The sequence below is a fragment of the Antennarius striatus genome, chromosome 16, assembly GCF_040054535.1.
Source record: "Antennarius striatus isolate MH-2024 chromosome 16, ASM4005453v1, whole genome shotgun sequence".
Taxonomy (NCBI): domain Eukaryota; kingdom Metazoa; phylum Chordata; class Actinopteri; order Lophiiformes; family Antennariidae; genus Antennarius; species Antennarius striatus.
The window spans coordinates 14556448-14576105 of NC_090791.1; the positions used below are offsets into that span (position 1 = coordinate 14556448).

The following is a 19658-nucleotide window of genomic DNA, read 5'->3' on the forward strand; positions in this document are numbered from 1 at the left end:
ATACTTATATTTAGTAGTAGTAAATTAGAGAATCACACATGTTTACTAATATGTTGATTGCACATCGGAAACAACAATAGCTGACAGACGACAACTAAAATAAATACAGTACATTAAGTTCTCATATAAACTATCTGCTGTAATACTAGTGATTTACATGTACTGTACATGAACATCTGAACGGCTACAGGATGGCTGGTTTAGATTTGAGTAGGCTATTGTGCACTTGGATCTGTTGTCAGAGTGACAGTCTAGACAGAGATTGGTCTATATTTGGAAATAAATTTGTGCTCTGCTAACAAAGGATCAAACTCATTTAATGAGCTAATGATCTCCCCAAACCCTGGAGCAAACACTCGGGTGGACTGAGAGTGAGACAGACTTACGGTCATCCAAAGTGTATTGATATCAACAAAGAACAACACAATAGCACTGTTTAAATGTTTATAGAGCTATGCATGGCGAAGCTCTACATTTTGAAGTAATTATAAAGTTCAGTAATAATAAAGTTGGTGGACAAGTAACTGTAGAGAAGGGTTGTCTTCTAATAATCGCTTATGATTAGAACTTATTAACACTGGTCAATATTTTGTGATTTTTTTGATGAAATGAGTTGATATTATGTGTCCGGTGTAAACAAGTAAACAACCTCCTCAAGAACTCACAGATTCGGTCAGTTTTTGAAAGATTCTATGTTTGTAATGTTATTTTTATTATTACTATTATTAATGTTGTTATTGTCAATGCTGTTTTTTTATTTTAAATTAAAATAATAGTTCAATTAGTTTTGTTTTTTTTAATAGAGCTTTTGTTAGAAAATATTAATGTTAAAGAGTTCAATGTCCTCACTGCCAGCTTCCAACCCTGGGGATATTTTCCACTTAATCCTACCTAATAATGGGGGGAGGGAAGATGAATGTGTTGGAGAGCAGTGTGAACAGTGTGGAGTTCAGTTCAGGGAACACTTGGAGATAATAACCAGGATAAAACCACCCTTTGATTATTCCAAAATAAATTTGGGAACCTGTGGCGTAAATCTGTCCAATGGATAGGAGGAAGAAAGGTACGATCACTGCTTTAATTGGCGGTAAGAAAATATGACTATACATCTGTATACATAAGACTACCTTTTTTACTTTTTATACTTTTTATGCATAATATCACCTTATTTTTTTCACAAAGAATTATTAAGAAATTATTAGGAAATTGACACAATCAAAAATTTTTAACTCTTTGAAAAATTAAAACAAACTGACACCTCTTTAAATGACACCTGACCTGAAACAAGTCAGTTTTGTTGAAGTAACAGTTGCCAATTAACTTTTTTGGATTAATTTGATTTAAATTTCTCACAGGAACTACAGAATTACGGGTGATGGTGGTCGGGAGTAGTGGTCCATCACAGTTCCTGCTAACAAATGCTTTACTTGGCAGAGAAGTGTTTCCTGAAAATATTGCCAGCATTTCTGAGAGCAGGAAGAACTTTGGTGAGCTGGATGGTCGACGAGTGGAGGTGATCAATGGACCGAACCTCTACGACAAAGATATATCACAACAAAAGAGGAAGATGGAGCTGAGAAGGTCCAAGTGTTTGTGTATTCCTGGTCCTCATGCCTTTCTTGTTGCATTCGACTTGGAGAAAATCTCCCCAAATGAAATGAGTGCTCTAAAACTGATGAAGGAACGCTTTGGAAAACACAGTCTGAAGCACTGCATAGTCCTCCTGGCCTGTGAAGAAAATGTAGAAAGAGCTAGCCTGGAAAAAAGGGTGAGGAAGACAGACTGGCACCTGAGAGAATTGATCGAGAAGTATGGAGGCCGCTTCCATCTTTTCAGCAAGAACTGGAGAGATCGCACCCGGGATCAGGAACTGCTGCAGAAGATAGAGCGAATGGTGGCCTCCTTGGGAGGGGGCTGCTTCTCCAGCAGAACTTTCCAGAAGGCAGAGGACAGTGTGAAGAAGGAGGAAAAGTGGCTCAGGAAACAGAGGGCGGCAGAGATAAAGAAGACGTGGAGTGAAATGGAGAAGCGATACATAGCGGAGGAGTTGTCTCAGCAGAAGGACGCCTACACCAACAGCGTTAGTGCAGAGATCAGAGCCAAAGCAGAGATGAACAACGGATGGCTCAGAACATCCCTGGCTAGAGGACTGGGGACAGGTTTAATTGTGGGGGCAGTTGTGGGTGCGTTGCTCGGGTCCATTGAGGGGCCAGGAGGGATGGTTCTTTATGGGATCATTGGTGGAGCAGTGGGGGGGTCTGCAGGAGGAACAGCTCAGGTGGCTATAAAACACTTGGAGGACAGGGTAGCCCCTCCTGCCAGACTTAACTTTAACTCAATCTTCATCAATCGCTTCTTTGCAGCTCCACGTTCATAGCAGTTTAGTATTAGCTCAGGAAAAATGTGGTCTTTGTATCTGTCACGTAAGCAGCATCCAGACTGACTCGATACTAACCAGAAAAGAAATGGAAACCTCCCTTTAGCTTGAGAAACAAACTCATTTGTTCTATACTATGCAACACCATAGACACAGAAAATCTGTAGGGTTTAATAAACACTCTACTGATTTAAACTGTAAATCTGTATTTTGAATAAAAAGATTTGCTCCAAAGGTTCCTCGTGTCTTGCTGTAGCTTAGTTGAAGTATCTACATGATAACAATGAGGGTGGAGTCTCAGCCGTGAGAGCCAGTCACTATCGCATTACCTTTTACAACACACACCTCAGTGCACCTGCAGAGCGGACACCGTCTCCATGTATCATTAACTGAAACTAAGAATAAAGGCAGCGCAAACTGGCTGCAGTGCCTTTTGGACAAGCTCACGTCACAGAGGTAAGACCTCGTTTAGCTATTATTCTACGTTGGTTTTACTTTTGAAAAATCTTTCCATCAACATAAATCCAATACGTTGATCTTCTAGTCTTATCTGTGTGTTTCCTAAAAGAATGTCAGAGAACAACAGATTAAAGATTTATTCCAGGAATCACTTGAAAAACAGGATTTCAGTCTTGGCTGCTTTGTGTTGAATTGTATAATAGTACTATGTTTTGACACCATGACAGTGTAAGAAACTATTTCGTAGCTACCTGTTTGACCACATACTTTACAGCGTGTCTTTTATGCTGGCGGCTGCCTTTTCACATGGGTGCGTTACTTCCTGTGTGTGATCACAAATTCCTCTGAACACAAATGTCTGAAAATAACACAAAGAGAATGCTATGAAAATAATGAGAGGATGGCCTTCACTGAGGTAATCTTTCTCCTGCAAAATGAATGTTGATTTAATGTATTCAACATAATTTAAGCCAACAATCATACGTCATTATATAATATGAGTGGAATGCCATTCTTGTACAGAACATAACATCCTTGAAAGTATGCATGACAGAGGTGGAAATGAATGTGCTTTCACAATGCTGTGGAAATCCTCCATCTTCAAGCTGACAGTTGCTGGTACTTAACGTTCAAGAATAGATATTCGCTTTTATATTTTTATATACATTACAATATACACATTTACATACATATATGCATATAAAGTAAATAATAAAGTAAATAATGTAAAAAAATATTTCAACCTTATTGTGGCACTTGTATCAAAGTGGATTCATATACACTGGTATACAATAAACATTTACACTTGTGTATAATTTGCAAGTACTTGGGTACAGCATTACCACATTATATTACTCCGTAGTTTAATCTCAGCCTTATTCAAGAGGTATTTTAAGAGCTACAACAAATGTTTGTAACATAACATATTGTTAAAAATCCAGCATTTTCATAATTCTTAGGTTTAGTTTCATTATATAAGAGAAGGGCACCCTAGTTAGGTTTCAAATTTTCTCGCCTGATTTATAGAAGAGTGAAAATATTTACCCACATAGATATAATAATGTAACCAAATGTAACCCATTTGTAACCATTACTTTGGAAATACAGCATTCATAATGATAATCTCCCGAAGAACTTTTACTTCTGATAGTTTATAAACTGTACATTCTGATCAGAATACTTTGGTACGTTTAAGAGGACTTTTAAATCCATAAATAGAGTATTATAAGATTTTATTGAGTATATTTATGTGAGTAGTTTTTGCTCTCCTCATGTACTCAGTAACATTAATGCTTCATTTAAAAGTAGTATCAGATTAAACATGTTCCAGCTCTTTTCTTAAAAATGAAATCTACCTTTGTATTAAAATAATCCAAACAATTTTCTTTTAATTTATCAAATTACTTCTATGGTAGGTCTTTGGTTATATCTAATCTACCATGCAAACACAACACTCCCTCATGTACACGCCTAATCACAAAGGTCTGTGACAGGTAAACGACACTTTTTGTTTTAACACTTTGTTAACATTGTCCTTTTCAGAGTATGGCCGTCTCTACAATCAGCCTCCTCCCTGAGAAGCACTTCTTGTGCTCTTTATGTAGAGATGTCTTCACCAGCCCAGCAACCATTCCATGTGGACACAGCTTCTGCTTGCCCTGTCTGAGTCGCTACTGGGCACGACACCAGTCCAAATACTGCCCCCAGTGTAAGAGAGTGTTTGCTGACAAGCTTGACCTCAGTGTCAACCATACCTTGGCATATGTCTCAGACCACTACAGGAAGAATCGACCAGAGAAACCTCCAGATGAAGAAATGGTATTGATCACATTTCTCGATTGCTCTATCAAAGATGATATCCATTAATGAATAAATCTGTCATGTTATTACATGTTTAAATCACTTCTGCAGGTGATAGATATTGAACAGATGATTCTTGAAAGGCTACAGAAGATTGAGAGATTGAAAAATTCACTTGAGGCCCAAAAGGTATGTTTAAAACCTTTCGACATTGATGTTTTTGAAGTGGGCATTGTTATAGATTAATGATGATACATGACGATGTCCACACAGAGCTCTTACCTCAATGAGGTGCGAGAAAGCCAGAAGGTTTTTTCTTCTCTCGTTAATGCCATGGAGAAGAGCCATAAAGAAGTTGTTTCAGCAATTGAGGAAAGGAAGAAAGAGGAGGAGCGGAGGGTGGAAGCATTGGTGGAAGAGATAGAACAGGAGATCCAGGAGCTGAGGAAGGAGACCGCTGAGCCTGATCCTCAGACGCCTTTAAATGATGATCATAGTGAGGATACAAAGCAACTGAGTGTGGTAAGCACCTTTGTCTTCTGCAGATTATAATAATGTGAGGACATTCTAGTTTAATGACATTTGCATGTGTCACACAGAAAGTTGTCCCCGCGATGAAACCCTCTGACATGAAAGACTGGTCCAAGGTCACAATAGAAACTGACCCTTGTATTGGGGTCACCAGACAAGCTCTGTCAGACGTAATGGAAAAGATAAAGGTAGAAGTTAACAGGCTCTCTAAATCTGGTGAGCAAAGCAACTTTTATTCACTGAATTCTACAGCAAAGTCACTGACAGTAACATTTGTTTTGTGCATGACTCTTCTTTGGCAGAACTTAAGAGAATGGAGAAATATGCAGGTACAACTTCTGTATTTTGTTTTATTTGAGATGAATCTGGAAATGAATTTACTGTTAATCAAAAATCCCATTCAATTACTCAACCTTAATTAATGGCAAAGATATATATTTTAAAATATGTTATGGTGGTATGGTGTCCCAGCACTCTTTTTAACAAGACAAAGAAAAACAGACATACAGTAATGTGATCATAATATTTTTATCCAAATGTTTTCCCTTTGAATTCCTTACAGCATTTTAGTGTGAAAGATTCCTACACTGTTTGACCCATTCTTGACCTTTGTTGCTTTTCTTTCTTAGTGGATGTCAACCTGAGCGCAAAAACGGCCCATGCCTTTCTCTCTGTCTCAGAAGACAAAAAACGGGTGAGACACACAAACAAGCTCCAGGAGGTACCACAAAATCCCAAGAGGTTTGACCGTGTGGCAAATGTGTTGGCCAAAGAGAGCTTCAGTGGCGAGCGGTGTTTCTGGGAGGTGGAGGTTGGGGATAAAATCGAGTGGAGTCTGGGAGTGGTCCGACAGTCAATAAACCGGAAGGGCAAGTTCACCGTCTGCCCTGCGAACGGCTTCTGGACTTTAAGCCTGAAAGCTGGAGGCCAGCACCTGGCGAACACCTGCCCTGTCACCCCATTGTCTCTGGACCAGAAACCCAGGAAAGTGGGTGTGTTTTTGGACTACAACGAAGGCCGTGTGTCCTTTTACTGCACAGACTCTGGAGTTCACATTTACACCTTCACAGATACATTTAAGGACAAGCTTAATCCCTTCTTCAGTCCTGGTCGCCTGCATGGAGGAAAAAATGCTGCTCCTCTCATTATCTCTTCTAACCTCTGTAGCATCTAAACATCATAGTTAGTGTATAATTTATTCAGTTGCTATGCTCACAATTATCTTTTTCAGTATCAATCTGACATTTATAATACTTAAATGTCATTGAAAATCTATTAAATGTTAAACTGAACCATTTTCCTGTCAAAGCAGCAAGCAAAAACTTGCGTAAGAACTTCCTACACTCAACTTCAAATAAACCCATAAACAGATTGAAAAAAGAAAGACGAAAAGAGAGGGCTCTCATAAATGAACAAGGGAGTCAAAGTTAAAAAAGAGGAGAAAATAGGTTGTTGAGTTTGGTGGATGCGAGGAGCTGCAGTGTTTGGACACAAGTTGACAAGGAGAAGTGAGGAAGGGTGAAGCAGAACAGCGAAGCATTGTGTTGTACACCAGGCACTGGGAGACACACTCAAACACATTCACTTATTCACACACTGACACGACCATCTACACAAGCGCGTGCTTCTGCCCACTGCCACAGAGACGCGCTGGCATCTTGGAGGGCAGCCCCGCATCCAGTCCACTTCTGGGCGTTGAAGCTAATCGACGCTTTCCACTCTACAGCTCACCTGACCTCAGATGATAAAACTTTTCGCTGCCTCACCTGTCATTGTGAGGACCAAAACAAATTCTCAGGGCTGACATTCACAACTTTAAAGGCTACAACTGATCCCTGCAAGTAAAGGACCAACCAGTGGACAGCGAGGAGCACTAAGCCTACTTTATTTGAGGTAAATACTCTCTAATTACTGTATAATATCAGTGTTATTGGGATTTCCAAAAAACAAAAAATGTCACAAAGTAGTTTCAAAAATATCTGTATTTGTGTGAGCTGTGATTATTCAATTGGGTTTGGCTGTGTCACGATTTACTCTCTTTGTTTAAATACTCTCAGTGTTGGAGAAAGGTGTATGAAACTACTCCAGGGCTCAGTGCAGATTTGTTAGATCTGGAGTCTTCAGGATCTTGAGGGACATACATTTAATTAATGCACAGCCTTTTGTAAAGCTGAAGACTGTACTCTTGTCAGGGTGATTCCCGTGATTTTTAGGGAATGTATGATTCGTTGTCTTCTGGCCATTGCTCTAATGGGGAAAGCCTCCCTCCTACAATTGTTCTTTCCATCATTGCCATGAAGCAATCCCTGGATGGATTGTAAGAAGAGTGTGTTGATTCACAGAACTGGTCGAATGTGTATACTGAGCGCTGAGCTAAATAGATGACATAGGTCCTTATGGCCCACTCTAGGACCCTTCATAAAAGATGCTAGTGTTCAGAATCTCCTCATGTTTTTCTGAGATAATCCACTCACCAGGCAAGACATAGCTCAACACCCACAGCTGTGTCAAAGACAACTATTCTCTGTGGGTCTCACTGGAATCCAATAAACATGGGCCTCCAAGCCTGTTTATGATAAACATGTGCTCCAGTTGCTTTTTCATATGTTACTAGTGAGGTACTCAAAATTAGTAGCATAAAGTAGTAAGAAGTTTGGTTTTTCTTTGAGGAATGCAACACTTTCTGTGGAATGAAACCAACAGTGTGATGAAATTGCTTCTCCTCTGAATTTCAGGAGCACCTGTCCTGGTCTAACCCAAACTGAAGCCAACATCGTCACCCACAGACTGAAAATCTAGACGTGGAAAACGACTTCAGTACTGACTGTCACGCTTCATTTGGGGACTATAAGTGCATTTTGCGCAACAAACAGAGACTGAAACAAACCAAGACAAATCCATCTGTTTCAAACAAAGCCCTTTACCATGGCAACCACAGGCATGCAATTGCTGGGCCTTATCATGTCCATTGTGGGCTGGGTGTGTGGGGCGGTAGTCTGTGCCCTCCCCCTGTGGCGAGTCACTGCCTTCATCGGTAGCAACATAGTGACAGCTCAGATCATTTGGGAAGGCCTTTGGATGAATTGTATAGTGCAAAGCACAGGCCAGATCCAGTGTAAGGTGTATGACAGCTTGTTGGCTCTGCCAAGCGACATGCAGGCTGCCCGGGGCCTCACTGTGCTCTCAATCTTGATCTGTGGCCTGGCTCTTACACTAGGGGTCCTTGGAGTCAAGTGCACTAAGTGCATTGGTGTAAACAGTGTCAAGGCCCGTATTGCTCGCATTTCTGGTGCCCTTTTTGCCATTGCGGGGTTCCTCTACCTTGTGCCAATTTGCTGGACTGCCCACTCCATCATCAGGGATTTCTATGATCCACATGTGGCAGCCCCACACAAGCGTGAGTTTGGGCCTGCCCTTTACATTGGCTGGGTGGCTTCAGCCTTGCTTCTCATTGGGGGATCTCTGCTCTACACTGGGTCAAGTCCCCCAGGTATATCAGGCTCTCCCACCTTCAGCAGCGGGGAGAGCAGTCCTCGCAGAGCACCTGCATCACAAGTTAAAGGTTATGTTTAAGTTTCTAAAATCTCTTTGCACCCTCAAAACTCACAAGTACATTCCAAACAACTACATATCTAGAACCTGTCCTTTTGTTTCTAGTAATTATATTCTATTGGATTTTATTTTAGTTTGTTTTTTACCCTGAAAAGCCCCAAGAGGTTGTTTAGGGAGGTTGAATATATCATTTCCTACCTGATATGCTTCAATAACCTGTTATCTCTGTTTGTAAAGTTCAATAAAGTGTCCTCCAAATCCTCTTCAGGGGAACATTGTCTCTGTTTACATTTGCATTTAAGAGAAATAGCATTGTATTTCTAAAAATAAAACCTATGCATTGCTCATTTGTGTAAACACTGTCATCGGTTCTGCTGACAGGAGAAGAACAATAGAACAATGGGGATGTGTGTGTGTACATTTGCTTGTGAGGCCATATTATTGAGAAGTGTGTTCAGGACTGCAGCTCCTATCTCCTATCTTCAATCTCCTGTTCCCTGCCTGATCTATACAGTCCCAAAGACAAAGAAAAAATAATAATTTTTTTCACTAATGACCAGAAGTCTCCCTCAGTGATCTCAAACCAACTCTTTGTAGGAACCACAATCAACAAGGTTGTATCCCATCTTGGACAATCAAGATAGGATAGTTTCAATGATATCATTTAAGAGCCTCTATGCACGAAGAATATGTATGCTTTTCTGCATGTAACGTGGGATGCTACATGGAAAAACCATAATCTTTATTCATTAGACATTATTCAAACGCCTCATATATTTGCTCTGGAGTGTTCTCCCATGGAGGGTCTGAAAACAATATCCATGAATAAATATATTGGAGAGCATGAGGACTTGGTAACCACAGAGGCTGACATGATGCTTAATACTTAATACCTTTCACTAAACACGTTAGCAATAAATATTACTTTTGATCAAATTTGTGATTCAATGTCTGGGCGCTTCAGTTTGGTTTTTGCTTTCGGTCTGCGACAACAGACACAATGCCACTTTTTAGAACATTACAGCATCGCATCACAATGAGCACCACTGTCCCAAGTGCCAGGTAGTGACTCATACATGACCCAAGTAGACCTACAGCAGTGTTGGTAGAGTAATTCTGTACAGTAAAGCAGAGCGATTTTATTGTACAATTGTAATCAGCAGTGACTGAAAAATACACACTATTTATATTGAAAACGATGAATTGATTGTCTTCAAAGCTATCGCTAAGTATATTATCATCACATGTAACAATAAAACACACTGATTACTGGTGGAAGAAGCATTCAGCTCTTTTATTTTTTTATCTTAAAAGAAGATTTACCACAATGTAAATAACATAACTTTAAATTCAATAGTATTGAATTCTTAAAAGGTGTAATATAATGACACATTATTGATATATTGTACCATGTAGTGGTGAATACTCTATTCTGAATGTCTACAGGATGTCTTGATATTTTACACCTACCAAATATTTAAAGTTGGTTGTTCAAAACATTTTTTTTTTGTTGACTCCTTGACATGACATATATATATATATATAAAAGCTATTTGAATATTTGAATATTAACAGTGACCATTGGCCTTCAGTACTTCATTATATCTGATTTAATGATGATTAAATCATGACGTATACGTCATGTTCTCGACGTCGCCGCTAGAGGGAGAAAATCTTGTTGTTCCTACAGCGGAAGTGAGAAGAAGGAAGATCTGTTCAGCTGTGCTCCGTGGCTATCAGAGAAGCTAATAGGCTAAACACAACGGTGAAAGTATCGGTATACGTGTGCTTCACAAGACTCCCCTGCAGAATTGAGACATGGGAAAAGGTGGAGGTACATTCGAAAGGCTTCTAGGTAAGTTATCAACACATTGATTCATAGTTAATAGTGTATTAATAAATAAAGAGTCAAAGTGCGGTCTTTTCATCGTATTGTTTTGATATATGTTGGGGCTGTGGCTCTCGGGCCAGCTAGCTAATGTTAGCCTGCTAACAGTTTCTGTAACTTATTATTGTTTGGAGGCCCACGTAGGGTCACTGGTTTTAGCTACACGACTGGGTAGCGAATCCTCTTTTATATGCTTTTTATTTTTACTTATCGCCACATACCTTAATTTTGAAGTATCTGTGTCATGTTCTAGTTGTTAGCCAAGCTAAACCAGGTTGTAGATTACCCTGAGGTTCACAGTAGTGTAATATATAATGTATTACGACAGTACGTTAGCATTAGCTAGTTACACTAAAATTCACTGTAGAGAAAAAGCTGATCACATCGACTATTGGTCATTCAAAGGTAAGCAACGCACCACAAAATTGTAATTTATTTTAGATATTTGTATGGTTGTCTTAGTTGAAGTTTTTAGCTCCACTACAGGTCAGTTATCTTTCTCCTAGACGAGTAAAACTTAACATAAGCTAGCCACCAATCCCTTCCTTTTCCATCAGCGGTAAGATTGATTTATGATTTTTTTCCCCCCACAAAAGACAGCTGACAGCCTTCACCGACGACGGTATTGTTTTATTATTGATCACCCAAGCGTCGTCCTAAAATAAAGCTAATTTGTTTTATCATGCAGTTGGTGTGGTTCATTTCATGGCTCAAGCTTCATCTCAGCCATTTTAGATAAAAGGACATACTGAACAGGCTGGTAGTTATGTTCTGTCTGTGACCTGTTATAACCAGTAAGCCCTTCACTTCAGTCGTAGCTGAACAAATTTCTCTCTATAACGGTACAGTTACTTACATCCCTTGTTAGGAAAATCAAGTGTTATTTTGGAGTTAGTAAGAGTGGTTACTGCTACATTCCTAGTAAAATATTTGAAAGTATTACACGTTTGAGAAAGGCTATGAAGATTTGTAACAAACACAATGAAATAAATCTAAACATTGTGCCATTTAATTGCAATTTCAAAATGCAGAAAAACAAGATAGGTTATAAATTGCTACAATGAAAATAGGAAAATGCTTCTGTCACAAGAAATGCTTTTTATTCTTATACAAATCATGGCCTATAACATGAGTATATAGTTTATTCAACTCATCTTAAATAGTTAATTCAAAAAACATTCACGACTGTGGGATTTCTTGTGAATAGCTACACATAGTAAATACTGTATATGTAAAGGCCAGGTGAATATGGTTGCCTTACAATAAATCCCTAATACATCTGGGACGTGTAATAATATTAATATAACTTCAACCATCTGTTCTAATTGCAGACAGAGCCACTAGTCAGCTGCTGCTGGAGACTGACTGGGAATCCATTCTGCAGATCTGTGATCTCATTCGACAAGGAGATGCCCAGTAAGTGATTCTACCTTCATTCCAATCTCTGGATATTAGTATTAAGCGAAACTTGTTTGACAATAAAACTGCTCACCTGTGCAGATGTAATTTGATGTATTGCCTGGACTTTATTATGACCAGTGTCTCCTTTTGTCATTGTAGAGCTAAATATGCAGTTGGAGCCATTAAGAAGAAACTTAATGACAAAAATCCACATGTGGCCCTATATGCCCTAGAGGTAGGACTGTTTAGTGAAAAATGAGCTGTTGAATTGTTTTTCATCCAATTATGAATAATGTAAGAACATTCGGCCCCGTAAAGCATTGGCAACACGTCCGGGGTGTATCCTGTCTCTCACCCAATGTCAGCTGGGATAGGCTATAGCAGAAGGCGAGACGATTACTGTTGTTTCGTCTTCAAGAAGATGGATGGATTATAGCATTTGAAAAATACACAAAATTAAGACATATCCCATTCTTCTGTCTATTTTGTTTGTGTGCAATTTGTGCCACAATTGGGTCAATGGATTTTTGGAGAAACTGCTTTTGTGGAATGTGCGAAACATTATGAAAGCATTTGGTCTTGGTCTACAGGTCCTGGAGTCAGTGGTGAAGAACTGTGGCCAGACAGTCCACGATGAGGTGGCCAGCAAACAGACTATGGAGGAACTGAAGGATTTACTCAAGGTGACCTTTTTTCCTCTTAGTGCGATAGACTTTGTAAACCTGCTGTGAGTTTATGTCTAACAGAGGGGCTTCAGTCTCATTCCTGTTATGTTCCTAAGTACATGTGTTGCCTGTTGTAAATTCCATCCTGTCAATATGCATTTGTGGGTTAAGGTGGAGCTATTTGTAGAACTGGGTTGAGTGCTGACATTGTTAAAGGATATGGACATTTTGATTGATAAAATTGCTAAAATTATTGAACAATTATGCATTTTTATAGTGGTTGGGGTTAAATATTGTGTCTTTGACTGTACGTTATTCTATTGCTTTCCTCTGTCAAATTAACATGTATGCAAGCAGTGGAAAGTTTGGATATTGATTTCACATGGCTGAGACCCTTGTCTTTCCCAGCCTCTTTCTTAACCTCGTGACTGCTTAACAGCTGGTATTGTTACAGCCAGATGTCCCAGTGTTTTGTCAGATTGCATCACGTGACTCAAAGCACTCCTGGTGGTGGTTTCCACTTCCTGCTCATGTCATAGCCTTGTGACAGCAGGGTTTTCTTCACACCAAAGCAGGAGACTTGCTCACTGGGTTCATGTTGGCTAACACAGAGTTGTTTGATATGTGTGTGTTAGATTGTGCTTGAAAAGCTGTTATGCCAGAGTTTATTAACATAAATCTAGGCTATAAACACAGAAGGGGTTAATAGGTGTGTTGACATTCTGTCTCACTCTGTGTCATTCATTTGCCACTAGAAACAGACAGAACCAAATGTCAGAAACAAAATCCTGTACCTGATTCAGGCCTGGGCTCACGCTTTCCGTAATGAACCCAAATATAAAGTGGTTCAAGACACCTATCAGATCATGAAAGTGGAAGGTAAGTTGTGTACTTTTCATTTTTCAAACTATCTTGGCTGAAAGGAAGGATTTCTGAAAGTCATCCAGCTAAGTGTTTCTGTTTTGTTTTATAGGTCACGTGTTCCCTGAGTTTAAAGAGAGTGATGCCATGTTCGCTGCTGAGAGAGTGAGTCATATTTTTTTTTATGCTTAATTGATGTAAAGATCTGTTCATGTGGGTGATGTCTGTATCTGAACCAGCATGACCTGGAACTATTTAACAGACCGTGACCGTACATGAAGCTCCAATGATGTTTATTTGTTGTTGCTAATCTAGTATCTGTATTTATGTTTAACATCTACCTGCTGTCTTCAGGCTCCAGACTGGGTTGATGCTGAGGAGTGCCACCGGTGCAGAGTCCAGTTTGGTGTCATGACAAGAAAGGTAGGCGGGCTTTCTGGTAACTAGGGCACATAGAGATTTTCAGTGACAGTACTTTGCTCATGTCCGTTGATCACGTACAGAAGTTGTTCTTGATTTGTCTTCTTTGCTTTTCTAGCACCATTGTCGAGCCTGTGGACAGATTTTTTGTGGAAAGTGTTCATCCAAGTACTCCACCATTCCGAAGTTTGGCATAGAAAAGGAAGTGCGTGTGTGTGAGCCGTGCTTTGAGCTTCTGAACAAGTGAGTTCCCAGACCTCAAGTCTTTGTGAAGTCCAGTCTCTGACACTGTTCAGTTGTTCTGTTGCACTTACCGGTACTTTGTTTCTGAGCATTAGTGTGCAGTGATTTTGTATCGTTGGAATGTTTTTGTAAATCAGCTTGTGTTACTTCTTGATCAAAAGCTAGAACAAAAGATTTAGATAGTTAGTATGTTCTTATTTATAATCTTCATTGTCTTGTCCTTGCTAAATTTATGTGGAAATTTGTTTTTTATTCCCCTGTACTAATGAATGGATATGTCATAGCTATGTCCATCTGTTGTGATTTTTTTAGTCCAGTGCATAACTCTTAATCTATAAGTACATGAATCATAAAACACAATATACATGATTATAATAGTTTTGCTTTTAAATTTGGGGTTTTTCTTTTAAATGAATGTTATGAGTTCACAGTGGAATTATGATGTTGGGTCATATTGTCCATTGCATCTGTCCCAAACAACACACCCTACTTTAGACTCCCCAGAGGAGGGGAGGATGTGCCTTCCAACTGATGCTAGTCTTGTACATTTTTGTGAAAGCAGTGGTTTTGTGCGTGTTGGAAGTTATCGTGGTGTTGCAATAAATAATAAACACTTTTTGTTGTTTTTTGGTTAAAGGTTATACCATGGGCCAAAGAGATTCAGTTTTGGAGAGGATAGCCATGTGGTCATTTATGATACATTGCATTTGTTCTTTTTATGATCTAATTTTCCCCACTGTAACTGCAATCATACAACTTGTGTGATACCAGCATGTACAAACTCCACAATGCAGTAATATTTAATTAAGTTTTGCCTCTGTGTACCTCACAAGAAACCCAAAATATTTAATTGTGTGTTATTTCTCAGTATTGTGATGCTTTCCTTTGTTAAAGCTTAAAGGTCTCAACATCCCCAGAATTCAGGCGTTCACTAGTCGACCTGTCTATGTGTTTAAATTTCATTGTTGTAAATGTCATTCTTCAGCCTGGGCAGATGTACGTGCTCCTGATTTTGTATTTGGACTGATTTCAGTGTTTCATGCAGCATGTTCTTTGACTTTAATGTTGTTTGTTCTCCCTGATCCCTTGTCCTTACCAGCCACCCCTCCCTCTCTCCTCCCCTTAGGAAAGCAGAGACTAAAACTCCATCTTCAGGCCCTGCTGAGTTACCTCCGGAGTACCTGACCAGTCCACTCTCCCAGCAGTCACAGGTAGTCTGTTAGAATGGGAATGTAGTTCTAGAATCTTGAGCATTTCAGCTTCTAGATGAGGGTCAATCTTGTCACAGTTGAAACAGATTTATTTGGAAGGAGGTTGGTAGAATTGTATTGATCCATCTGGCTTCACAAGTTCATTTTTAAGTATTTTTACTTGTAGACTAAAATAAAAGTTCTGGTTTTTAATATTTCTCTTCTCACTCATAAGATGCCCCCCAAGAGAGATGAGGCAGCGCTGCAAGAGGAGGAGGAGCTGCAACTGGCCATTGCCCTTTCCCAAAGTGAAGCAGAGGAGAAGGAGAGGATGGTCGGTTGCATGGCTGGAACTTTTAATTTGTTATTCGACTGTGTGTTTGTTGATGGAAAGTGATACACACTTCGTTTTACACTCACAGAGGCAGAAGAACTCATACTCAGTGTATCCCAAAAGTGACCCCACTCCGGTGACTTCCTCAGCGCCACCAGTCAGCACGCTCTACACTTCTCCTGTGGTAAGGCGCTCAGGCAACCTGGATTCCTTACATAGCTGAAGAGTACTAGATCAAACTTCACTTTTTCTGTGTTATGGCAAATCAGAGTAAAGTGTTTTGTTTTCTCTTTCCAGAACTCTTCTGCTCCATCAGCTGAAGATGTAGACCCTGAGGTACTTTTTTTTTTTTCTCTTCCCAAATGCCACCATTAAAGTGCAGAAATGTAACTCTTATGTCATGCTTTTAATACTCATGGTGTCTCATTATTTCAGTTGGCCCGTTACCTGAACAGAACATACTGGGAAAAAAAACAGGAAGAGGCACGCAAGAGTCCCACCCCCTCTGCCCCCGCTCCTGTACCATTAGCTGAGCCTCTCCCAGCAGTTAGTCAACCAGTGGAACCAAGTCATGCCCCTGTTCAGCCAGTCAGCATAGTAGAGGTATGTTAAAACTAGTGCTGAGAACAAATGTTGGTGTGTGTGTTTCTAAACATCCAGGTTAATGAGTGAGCAGACCTCAAATGACGTTGTGCGCTTTGCTTTCTTTTCCTCCCTGCCTTCAGCAGCAGTACCAGAACGGGGAGTCAGAGGAGAACCACGAGCAGTTTCTGAAAGCTCTGCAAAATGCTGTGACGACCTTCCTCAATCGTATGAAGAGCAATCACATGCGCGGGCGCAGCATAACCAACGACAGCGCCGTGCTGTCCCTCTTCCAGTCCATCAACAACATGCACCCACAGTTGTTGGACATCCTCAACCAGCTGGATGAGAAGCGATGTAAGCGTTGTGTGTGTCTGTGTGTGTGTGTGTGTTTCCTCATTTATTTCATCCTGCTCGTCCGGTTTCTAAACCATCACATTGCCCATGTTGTCTTTAGTGTACTACGAGGGGCTGCAGGACAAATTGGCTCAGGTGCGGGATGCTCGGGCGGCCCTCAACGCCCTTCGGGATGAACACAGGGAAAAGCTGCGTCGTGCTGCAGAGGAAGCAGAGAGACAGAGGCAGATCCAGCTGGCTCAAAAGCTGGAGATCATGAGGCAGAAGAAACAGGTCATTAAACAAAGCTCTCTGCAGAAAAATCTTTAAATTAACATTTTATTTGTTCCCATGCTCACGAGTTGCTGTCTTTGAACTACAGGAGTACCTGGAGATGCAACGACAACTGGCCATCCAGCGCCTGCAGGAGCAGGAGAAAGAGAGGCAGATGCGTCTGGAGCAGCAGAAGCACACAATCCAGATGAGAGCCCAAATGCCTGCCTTCTCTTTGCCCTACGCCCAGGTAGCACTGTGGACTGCTCTGTATAAAAATACACTTAACACCAAACATGCATTTTGCTATTGAAATGAATTGAAGTGGACGTTTGGGTTCTATATTTAACTCTTCTCTTTAGCAGTATCTAATTGTTTGGTAATGTTTGTGTTTGCTGCTACACAGATGCAGTCTTTGCCCCCCAATGTGGCAGGAGGGGTGGTGTACCAGCCTGGTGCCCCACCCAGCTACCCCGGCACCTTCAGTCCTGCTGGTTCTGTTGAGGGTTCACCTATGCACAACATCTACATGAACCAGGCTGGGCAGACTGCACCACCACAGTATCAGGCCATGCCTGGTGCTGCCACAGGTGAGGGGGGCGGGGGTGAGGGGGGCGCCCATCCATTTTGTTGGGGTTACTGTAGCTGTTTAATGGCTTTACCGCATTGCTTTCAGTCAGACATGATTTGTGAATATTTTCCTCAGTTATGACCAATTGTTTCTCTTTCTCAAGATCCTAATATGGTCAATGCATACATGTACCAAGCTGCAGGCACCAATGGGCAGCCTGCTCCTCCTCCTGGTCAGGCTCCACCCACTACTACTCCTCCTTACTCCAACTATCAGCCCACACCCACACAGGGCTACCAGGTCTGATTTATTTAGAATTTAAAAAAGATACCGTTATTAATACCTTCAAATTCAACGATGATGATGATAATAACAATTATTATTATTTCTCTTCATTAAATGTACTTGTTCTCAGCAAAATGTGGTCTCTCAGGCCCAGAGTGTGCCCCCCATGTCCCAGGCTGCCCCCACTAATGGAATGGGTTACATGGGCTACCAGCCATACGGTATGCAGAACATGATTTCTGCATTGCCAGGACAGGACCCCAATATGCCCCCGCAACAAGCCTACATGCCAGGCCAGCAGCCCATGTACCAACAGGTTTGTCACTTTTCAACACTTTTTTTTTTCAGCTTTAGGTAGAAAAAAACATGTAAATAATTTTCAGTTTGATGTAGGAAATTAGCAATTTGTTTATTTTTTTATTTTATTTGGTGGTGTGATTTCTAGGTGGCTCCTCCTGGTGGCGCTCAGCAGCAACAACAGCCACAGCAACAGGCTCCTCAGGCTGTTCCTGGCAGTGCAGAAGCACAGCTGATCTCTTTTGACTGAAAGCTCACACATTCTGCGGGGTCAGATACACTACATCTTCTCTCTTTTTGTCTTTTCCCTAATTCTCTGGACTCTGAGGATGCTCTCTGGAAACACACACATTTTCCATCTTCCACCTCGCTGTGATGTTGTGGCAGTGTAAAATATTGTGATGATGTTGCAGAACTGTTGCTTTCCTTGCTTTTCCCTCAGACTGATAGGAATGTGGGCTGAAGTTAAAAGAGAGGGCAAAATAAATAAATAAAACCTGTTCACCTTCCTGCACTCTCTTTCCAAATAATATGTATGTATGTAGTATTTCCATATTACAGTAAATGAATAACCGAAGCTCAGAAATACTGCATAATATTAAAAGTTAAAAATTCAGTTGATGAGGAAAAAAAGACATAACCATCCTTTGTCCTCATATTTTTCTAAAGCAAAATTTGCATGTTAAATTTGAATAACTTTCGTTAAATGGAAGTGCTTCTTCACGTAAGGATTAAGAGAAGTGTCTTGGGAAAGAAAGCCGTCAGAGGCTTGAAATAAAGGTCACTAACTCACATCTTCATCAGGTTCACACCTTGCCATTCCAGTTGTCACATTCAGTTCCATACCTCTCATGCAGGCAACTGAGGGTCATCATGTCTTGTTTTGGCATTTCTGTGTTGTGCACTTCTTTGACTATTGAGTGTCTTAAGTATAGTTTCTTTCTGCAATGCTGAAACACATTGCAAAGATTTTATAATAATGGGAGGAGTGTTAGAAAATTAGCTGTGTGGATGTTAAATTCTTGATTAATATATTTTAATAGATCAAGTCCTTGAAATTACACATGTGACCATGAAATACATTTACATACTAATTCAGTCCATCATTCATCTCTGTGTGTTTGACAGCATAGTCATTTTAATCAAGTATCTTTAAAATACACACAACTACAATAAACTTAATCCTTAATATTCTTGAACTGCCAATGACATCCAGACAGCCCCACCCTCTCTGTTTGGTTGTAACTGTTACAGATGAGATAATAGTTTGTCAGTATAGATTGGCAGTACCTCTGAAAGTGTAAGTGGCTCTCAAGAAATGTGGAAAAACCTTCAAAGGGATCATAAATCGATGCACGTATGTATGACACTCTGTAATTTCTGTAACCATTCAGCTGGTGTCTGTGAACTTCTTTATTCCATCATACTGATCTGTCTGACTTTCAAGTAATTTTGAAATTATATTTAATAAATATCTGGTTCTTATTGTCCATCTTGTTTTTGTGTAACCTGTACCATCAAAAAACTATTCACATAAATGGAGTATTCCACATCACATACATTTTCAGTCAGAGGAGTTTAGTGCTAATGTAC

At 40.2% G+C, this 19658-nt stretch overlaps 4 protein-coding genes across 6 annotated transcripts; all 4 read left to right on the forward strand.

Moving 5' to 3' along the window:
• The first annotated feature begins 964 nt into the window (after window positions 1-964).
• Window positions 965-2512, forward strand: LOC137609281 (GTPase IMAP family member 9). Its single transcript, XM_068336214.1, has 2 exons — window positions 965-1063; window positions 1356-2512. The coding sequence occupies exons 1-2, from the start codon at window positions 1045-1047 to the stop codon at window positions 2375-2377; spliced, it is 1041 nt and encodes a 346-aa protein (XP_068192315.1). The 5' UTR covers window positions 965-1044; the 3' UTR covers window positions 2378-2512.
• A 200-nt stretch (window positions 2513-2712) lies between these two features.
• Window positions 2713-6341, forward strand: btr02 (bloodthirsty-related gene family, member 2). Its single transcript, XM_068336213.1, has 7 exons — window positions 2713-2833; window positions 4379-4654; window positions 4748-4825; window positions 4910-5158; window positions 5236-5383; window positions 5470-5496; window positions 5797-6341. The coding sequence occupies exons 2-7, from the start codon at window positions 4382-4384 to the stop codon at window positions 6339-6341; spliced, it is 1320 nt and encodes a 439-aa protein (XP_068192314.1). The 5' UTR covers window positions 2713-2833; window positions 4379-4381.
• Window positions 6342-8084: 1743 nt separating this feature from the next.
• On the forward strand, window positions 8085-8982 carry cldnk (claudin k). Its single transcript, XM_068336215.1, has one exon. The coding sequence runs from the start codon at window positions 8093-8095 to the stop codon at window positions 8738-8740; it is 648 nt and encodes a 215-aa protein (XP_068192316.1). The 5' UTR covers window positions 8085-8092; the 3' UTR covers window positions 8741-8982.
• A 1444-nt stretch (window positions 8983-10426) lies between these two features.
• hgs (hepatocyte growth factor-regulated tyrosine kinase substrate) lies at window positions 10427-19551 on the forward strand. 3 transcript variants are annotated; one of them, XM_068337427.1, is made up of 20 exons: window positions 10427-10574; window positions 11939-12023; window positions 12168-12243; window positions 12599-12691; window positions 13429-13552; window positions 13647-13699; window positions 13889-13957; window positions 14073-14197; window positions 15297-15408; window positions 15623-15721; window positions 15810-15905; window positions 16019-16057; window positions 16157-16324; window positions 16447-16660; window positions 16761-16933; window positions 17022-17162; window positions 17319-17502; window positions 17647-17783; window positions 17899-18084; window positions 18214-19551. In XM_068337427.1, exons 1-20 carry the CDS (start codon window positions 10538-10540, stop codon window positions 18313-18315), a joined length of 2313 nt encoding a protein of 770 aa, XP_068193528.1. In that variant the 5' UTR covers window positions 10427-10537; the 3' UTR covers window positions 18316-19551. The 3 variants fall into 3 exon arrangements, with proteins under 3 accessions (XP_068193528.1, XP_068193530.1, XP_068193531.1); XM_068337429.1 differs by having other exon boundaries at window positions 16450-16660; XM_068337430.1 differs by having other exon boundaries at window positions 13435-13552.
• Window positions 19552-19658: the final 107 nt, after the last annotated feature.

Coding starts and splice junctions, on each gene's coding strand:
- btr02 (XM_068336213.1), top strand. CDS start 4,382: ATGGCCGTCTCTACAATCAGCCTCCTCCCTGAGAAGCACTTCTTGTGC. Junction 4,655..4,747: donor AACCTCCAGATGAAGAAATG/GTATTGATCACA, acceptor TCACTTCTGCAG/GTGATAGATATTGAACAGAT. Junction 5,384..5,469: donor TAACAGGCTCTCTAAATCTG/GTGAGCAAAGCA, acceptor CTTCTTTGGCAG/AACTTAAGAGAATGGAGAAA.
- cldnk (XM_068336215.1), top strand. CDS start 8,093: ATGGCAACCACAGGCATGCAATTGCTGGGCCTTATCATGTCCATTGTG.
- hgs (XM_068337427.1), top strand. CDS start 10,538: ATGGGAAAAGGTGGAGGTACATTCGAAAGGCTTCTAG. Junction 12,024..12,167: donor ATTCGACAAGGAGATGCCCA/GTAAGTGATTCT, acceptor TTGTCATTGTAG/AGCTAAATATGCAGTTGGAG. Junction 17,503..17,646: donor CATGCCTGGTGCTGCCACAG/GTGAGGGGGGCG, acceptor CTCTTTCTCAAG/ATCCTAATATGGTCAATGCA.